Source organism: Apteryx rowi, unplaced genomic scaffold, assembly GCF_003343035.1.
Source record: "Apteryx rowi isolate R43461 unplaced genomic scaffold, aptRow1 scaffold_83, whole genome shotgun sequence".
NCBI classification, from domain to species: Eukaryota; Metazoa; Chordata; class Aves; order Apterygiformes; family Apterygidae; genus Apteryx; species Apteryx rowi.
This window is the reverse complement of record NW_020451127.1, coordinates 112,362-119,146: the sequence shown is the minus strand read 5'-3', so window position 1 is coordinate 119,146 and position 6,785 is coordinate 112,362. Positions and strand designations below refer to the sequence as shown.

General features: G+C 65.7%; 1 protein-coding gene across 1 annotated transcript; it reads right to left on the bottom strand.

Annotated features, from left to right (window-relative positions):
* Positions 1 to 412: 412 nt before the first annotated feature.
* LOC112977417 lies at positions 413 to 5,229 on the bottom strand. The gene is made up of 6 exons (XM_026089763.1): positions 5,073 to 5,229; positions 3,170 to 3,241; positions 2,626 to 2,685; positions 2,359 to 2,475; positions 1,968 to 2,054; positions 413 to 783 (listed from the first exon to the last, which is right to left on the bottom strand). The coding sequence occupies exons 1-6, from the start codon at positions 5,175 to 5,177 to the stop codon at positions 619 to 621; spliced, it is 606 nt and encodes a 201-aa protein (XP_025945548.1). The 5' UTR covers positions 5,178 to 5,229; the 3' UTR covers positions 413 to 618.
* Between the last annotated feature and the right edge of the window lie 1,556 nt (positions 5,230 to 6,785).

Genomic DNA, 6,785 nt, shown 5'->3' with positions numbered 1-6,785 from the left:
TCCCTCCATCCCCCTGCGCTCCCTCCATCTCCCCGGGCTCCCTCCCATTTCCCCGTGCTCCCTCCATCCCCCCATCCTCTCTCCATCCCCCTGCGCTCCCTCCATCCCCCTTTTCCCAGGCCAAACCCTCTCCCCAGCAGCTGGCAAAACCTGGGCGCTGTGACGATTCCCGCGCAGGCGGCCGAGCTGGGCAAAGCCCCCCGGCCCCGAAATGCCGTGGGGCTGCCGAGGCAGGAGCTTCCCGGCCGGCGTCCCCAGCCGTGCTCTGCAGCCCCTTTCGGCCGCGAGAGCCCGTCCGGGAGCTGCGAGCACCGCGGGGCGGCGGAGGGACGGCGTCCCCGGGCWGCGCCGCAGGGGACGACGGGGCTGGGGGCTGCGGTGGCATCGGCCGGGGCACGCGTGCGGACCAGCGTTTCTCTGTCCAAGGCTCGTGCAACATCCCGCCCGGATAAACGCACCCACCGCATGTGGCTCGTTAGCTTTATTCGATGGCTTAGCAAAGCAGGAGAGGGAGCTGCCCCCGGCACGCGGTTCGGGAGGGGGCACAAGGGCCGAGCGCTGCCGACCCGCGTTTGCTGGAGGAGGCGCGGGACGGAGGGGAAGGGGCCTGGAGGCGATTTACCCCCTGCCCAGCCAGGTGCGGCGGCGGGGGGCCCGGGCTCCCCCGGCTTCCCCCACGGAGGAGGGGAAGGCGCCGCCGGGGCCTCGGCTCTCTCCTGGTGAGGTTTTGCATCCTGCCCCCGGTGTCTCGTCCTCCCGCAGGGTCCGGGTGCTCGGCGCGTCCTGCAAGACACGGGGCGGGGGACCGCCGTGGGGGACGACTCCCCGGGGGTCCCGGTGCTGCCCTGGCATGGGCATGGTGTTTCCACCAGCGCTTCCCCGGCTGCCCCGGGACCCTCGGCCACCCGCCACCCCATGGGCGTCCTGGGGGTCTGACCCCGGCGGGGGCTGCAGGCGGCCGAACCACCCCAGCCCCTTAGGGCCTTTGTGGCGTTTGCAGGGCAGCAGAGGGGCTGGGGGGGGCCGGGAAGTGGGGTGCAGGCGAAGCGGCCTGTCCCCCCCCCTTCCCTGGGACGGATGGGGCCGAGCGGAGGTGCGGCGGCAAAGGAGACCTTGCCAGACCCACACCGACGGCGTGAGCCACCGACCCGCCACCCTGCCCAGCCTGTCCTTCTCCGTCACATCCTCCCACCCCTGTCTGGGAGCTGCCACCCATCTCCACGGCATCCCTGCTACCCATCCTTGGTGCTGTGTGCGTGTGTGCGTGTCTGCCCGCTGCCTGCGGCCCCCTCCCCCTGCGCGGCTCAGGGCCCGCAGCAAGGAGCGCTTGCTCTGCTCCTGCCCAGCCGCGGGCGTCCGCACGTCGGCACCTCCCGCGTGGGACCAAGCTGCTTCGAGGAGGAAACCCGAGTCGGGGACCTTGCAGCGCTGGCGCGGAGAGGAACGGCTGGAAGAGGCTGCAGGAGAAGGGAGGAAGGGGCAACCCCAGGGGACGCAGGGCTCCCGTTGCCCGGCTGGCTCCCAGGAACGGCCTCATGGCGCGGGGGAAGGACGAGCGCGGCTGCTGCGGTGCAAAGGCAGCTAAGAGAGGCTCTGGAGGCGCTTTGAGGCTTGAGGACAGAAAAAGGYGAAGCTGCGCTGAGCAGGAAGGGGCAGGAAAGCGCAGCCCGGAGGTGTCCTCTGCACCGTGCGGGAAGGCGCTGTGCAAAGGGCTCGTGGCGGGGGCGCGCTGGGGCGAACGCACGGAGGTCCCTGCACGGAAAAAGCTGCCTCTGCAGTGGGACGTCAGGCCCAGAATAAACCACGGTGATCCCGAGCGACACGGGCATCTCTTCTTGTTCTCGCAGAGCTCGTTTATAGCCTAGCTGCTCACCTGCGCAAATCTCCATCTCCCCACTGGCCCCAAAGAGACAAAAAGAGGGGATTTCACTGCCGGGCTCTTAACTTGAACCTCCGCCTGTATTTACCTTTCTCATCACAGAGCTATCGGGTTTTCTCAGGGGTTGCACGTGCGAAGGTTTCTTGTCTTCCCTCTTGACTCTCTGCTGTTCACCCTGTAGGAGCGAGCAGAGCGTTAGGTCGAGCTGTAACGTTTCCCCAAGCYGGGGAAAACGCACCTGGCAGGAGGTGGAAAACACAAACACGCATTTCCTTTCCTGCTGTCCCTAGCACTGYGTCCCACGATGTCGGGACTTGCGGGCACGCGGGACTGCCCGCCGCGGGCTGAGGGTCTGCACGCCGTCCGGACCACGGCTGACTCGGCCCCCGGCAGCCAGACCCCATCCCGCCGTCCTGGGGCACCGGCACGCTGCGCCTGCGTCCYGCCCGGCACYGCTGCCGAGCGGCTGGGGCTCTCACCGGCTGCTCTCTCCTCCTGGCTCCGCGGAGGACGTCCACGCTGCTGATTTCGTGAGGTTGGCTCYGGGGAGGTCTGTTGCCTTCTGGGCTTTTCTTGCCGTGTTTTCTCTTCGGAGGCTGTAGGCAGAATTTGGGGTGCACCTCAGTGCAGGTATCAAGGGATGAGGGGCYGGCGCAGAGCCTCGCGCCTTACAGCAGCCCTGCAGAGGCTGCGTGCTGGTGGAGGCGCATTTCACCCTCGGCTTTTTCTGGTTTCTGCGTACGCACCCACATGCGCTGTTGAACCTCCTCGACTTCTCTCGTGCTCCGGGACAAAGCATTTGACTCCTGCAGAAAGAGAGAGGGGTGCAGGGACTGTCCTGCCTCCTCCATGGGGCTGGACGTGCCGGGGCGTGCTGGACCCACAGGGCGCGGGGGAAAACGAGCAGCGGGCCCAGCGCAATCGCGCTGAGCTCGCCCCGAGGCAAAGTCGCCGCAGCATGAAACGAGATGCAGAAGATGCCAACGCTGGCCCGGCCTGGGAGGAAGGACTGTCGGTGAGAGTGTCGGTGAAAGCGGAGGGCTAACGGGGCGTGAGAGGAGGCTGGTGAACACACGCTGGGCCAGGTCCACGCCGGCACGTCCCCACGGATGGAGACGGCCCCGCGGGGCTGCCGCTGCGGGGCTCTCCGATATCTCCGGGGTGCAGCACGAAGCCTCCTCCTCCCCTGACCGATTTTCTCCAGCCCACGTGGCGACTTTCCCCGGCACTCGCGGGGCAGCGCTGCCGGGGCCCGGCGCTCCCCTTGGGCGCTGCCTGCTCCCTGCTCACCTCGCTCAGGACGGAGAAGCAACCGGAGCACGGTCTGTACGGCCGGCGCTTGCCCATGCCGCTCGTCCCCACCTGAGGAGGGAAAGAGGTCGTTAGCTGGAGTCACCCTCGTTACCGAAGCCTGGTCTGCGTGGTCTGAGTAAACGCACTGAGCTCTCAAGGGGAGGCTGGGGTGGGAAGTCCCTGCTCCAGGCAGGGAGCGCCTGGAGGAGCAGGAGCCCGAGGTGGGAATGGTCTCCAAGGTCCCATTTACCCCCATCCCTGGGACCGGTGCAGGATTCATCCCACCAGCTGATGCCCAGGGGCGCCCAGTCCTTTCCGCAGCTTCTCCCCGGTGCATTGCTGCCAGCGACTTCATTTGCAGGACGCGTTTTGGGCTGTTTTTTGGACCTGCGCTCACCCTCGTTTCCCATTCCTGGCCTTGCCACTGCTCTCCATCGGCACCTGCCCTTTCCCACTGGCTCTTGCGTGACCGAGAGAGACACGCGGCCAGTTCACGTTGCTCTAGCCCTGTTGCTCTGCTGCCTTCCTCCCATCCCCGTGGCGTTTTCGGTGCGGAGGGACTCTGGGGTGACGCATCAGCTGTGCTGCTGACCCCCTCACACCTCCTGACACAGCTCCTTGGGGAAAGAAGAAGGAGCTGCCATTTCGCAGGGCTTTTTCCTCTCTAGTGTTGTCTCCATGCTCGGCTGTAGGTCGCTCCAGGGCACGATGCCCCTGGATGCTTTGCCAGCCCTCAGCACGGCTCCGCGTGTTGCACTTTCCCTACGGCTCTTCCTGCCTGCAGTCCGGACCCCGTGACTGCGCACAGAGGCAGTTCGGTGCCGCCGTTCTCCATCCTCGTCGGCGCTTTCACTTAGTAAAGCCGTCACCCCCTTCGGGTGCAAATTGTGCTCCAAACTGTCCACGTCTCCCTGACCCCTGCCAGGATGGCTTGTGTCCCACTGGCCATGCAGCAACAGGAGCTGATGACCCGGAGATGCTGGCAGCTCTCCACGGGAACACAGAGCTGGAAGAGCAGGGATGCAGCTGGCTGCAAAGTGCCCAGGGATGCACTGGTCCCGAAGGGCTGGAGGTGGCAGGAATACGACTGCCGGGAAGCTGTGCCGGGCTCCCGCACCACTTTCCGGTGGGTCCTTGCTCGGCTGTAGCCGGGACAGGGGAGGCTGCAGGGCAGCACCGAGGCGCAGCAGCAGCAAACGCACCGTGCTCAGCCTGAGATGCGCACGGCATGGCCGGCAGCGGGGAAGGACTCGCTGGACCCGGCGCTCGCATCCCTCCTCTCCCTGCTCGGCCCCGCCGTGACGAAATGTTTGCCTGTTGTGCAAGCCCTGCCGCTGCAAAAGGGGCTGTCACAGAGCAAACACGCTGGGGTGTCCCACAGAGCCGCTGGCAGAGCACACGCTCCTGTGGTGTCCAGTGCTCAGGAGTGAAGGGCTTGGCAGGACCTCAGCAGCGCATCTCGCTCCGAGCCTGTCCTCGGAGCCATGCAAGGGAGAAGGAGCGTGGGACCACAGGGGACGTCRCCTGCTCTTCCCCGAAAGCGCTGCTCTCGTGGGCTTTAACCCACTTTTTTCCGGGGGCTCTGAAGGGCCGATCGCCGAACTGCGTGGGGTGCTGACAGCTGAGCAGGGAGCATCCCGCTGGCGATGGCAGAGCCCTCCTGGCGTCAGTGCCATGAGGCCGCTGCACCGGGCAGCCAAACCTGCTCCCAGGGAGCAGAAATCCTCCGGGCTGAGAAAGCGTCCAGCGACGGGGTGCCCAGGAGCCCGTGCTGCGGCCGTGGTCTCTTGCACCGACCTCCTTGCAGCCATGTCCCCTTTCGCGGCCCTTTCCCTGCAATCTCCCCCCACACCCACCATCTCGGCCTTCCTGTTATTCCCCAGCAGTAACCTCGACGCACCTCCTTCTCCCGGGTTTCGGTTTTCACCTTCTTCAAGTCCCCGTGGTCGGCTGCGGCCGTGGCCACGGCGGCGGCAGCGAAGGCGCAGAGCAGCCCCAGCCTCATGGCGCTGCCGGCCGCGGCGCGGGGAGCGCGGGCGTCAGGCGGTGCCGGCGGGGGCTCGGCTGCCGCTGCGGCACTCGCCGCCTGGACCTTGGCCGCTCGGTGATGTCAGCGGCCGGAGGCCTGCGCTGGACGCCCAGGTCGGCGTCAGGCTGCTCATCGCCGGTCGATACGGGACCGCCGCAGGCAGCACGTGGGGGAAAACACCCCCCCTCTCGGGGAGGGGGGGCAGGATGCGCCGGTGCGGACACAGCCTTTCCCTGCAGGACAAGCTCTGGGAGTGGTGGAGATGAGGTAGCTCCCCCTCTGCTGTCCCAAGGGTTCGCTTTGGATGCATTGGAAGGAAACAGCTCCCCAAAACCGCTGTCTGGGGGCTCCTCCTCTCCCAGGGTTTGCTGGCACTTCCCCACCTCTTCATCCCGCATTTGCAGCCCTGGGCATCAGGCAGCCCCTGGCCCCACAAAGGCCCGTACGGATCTGCAAGCAGCAGCGCTGGCCAGGAATGGCCTGGTTTCCAAACCGCCCTTTGCTCCGTACTGGTCCAAGCCGCAGGAGCAGCCTCAGGCTGGGGAGGCCGGATTCAGGGCACGTTGCCTGCCCTCGGGAGCAATGGCCTCGGGCTGACGTGTTTCCAGCTCCTCCCCAGCACCGGCACTGCCCAGCGGCACCCACCAAGTCTCCAACTGGAACTTTCCTGTGCTGGAGAGGCCTTCGGAGGCTTCCTGCGGTAACGCACAGGCACCCCGGCATTGCTGCTCGGGATCTTCCCAGTCACCCGTGGCATCTCCTTGCCTTGGCGTTTGGAAGGCTGCCTCTCCGGGTACGATCTTTCACATCTCCGTTTTTTGTTTCCTTCTATTAATGTTCATCACTTTTCCCTGCAAGTCTCCCAGAAGCTGCTGTCTCTCCCTAGCTCTGCTCCGGTTGCTGCTTCTCCTGAGCAGGATGGGAAGGCAGTAACAGGCTGTGAGCTCAATTTCCAATCCTGACGCAAGCAACGCTTTTAAAAGGGAGGAGAAAATGATGTAACCTCAATGCAGCCCTCGTGCAACGGGCACGCGGCTACCAGGGAACAGGGCAGTGGGAATTGCCTGCACTTACCAAGTGCGAGACCACTTCAGAAGATAAAGAAACAGCTCACAGCAATGGGCCTTGGCAGCGTGGGTAGTGTATACCCAGCACGGGCAGGGCTCGCTTGCACAGTTGACTCTGGATGCTGGGAACGGGCTCCCTGGGAATGCTGCTCATGAAACGAGCTGCGGGAGCCCCTGCTTCCAGCAGGACTGCGAGTGGGATCAGGGAAATGCACCTTCCCTACGAAGGACTGGGAAGTAGCCACGAGCTGGACTTGTCTAGGTGCTGTACCTCCTGGGAGGGAAAGATGGGAGCGGGGGACACTGCGAGCATGGAAAGTGGGGAGCGTGGCCTTGCAAAGCAGCTGGGGAGCTACCGAGAGCTGGTTTGGGGAGGGGGGCGCTTGCAGAGCAGGGTGCAGCTGCCAAGAAAGGCAGACACGTGGAGTGCACCCATTTCTCCCTGCCCAGGCCTGTCCGCTTCCAGGTGTGTGTCCTAGGCAGCACGGAGCCGGGGAGCGTGGCGGGGTCGGGGAGC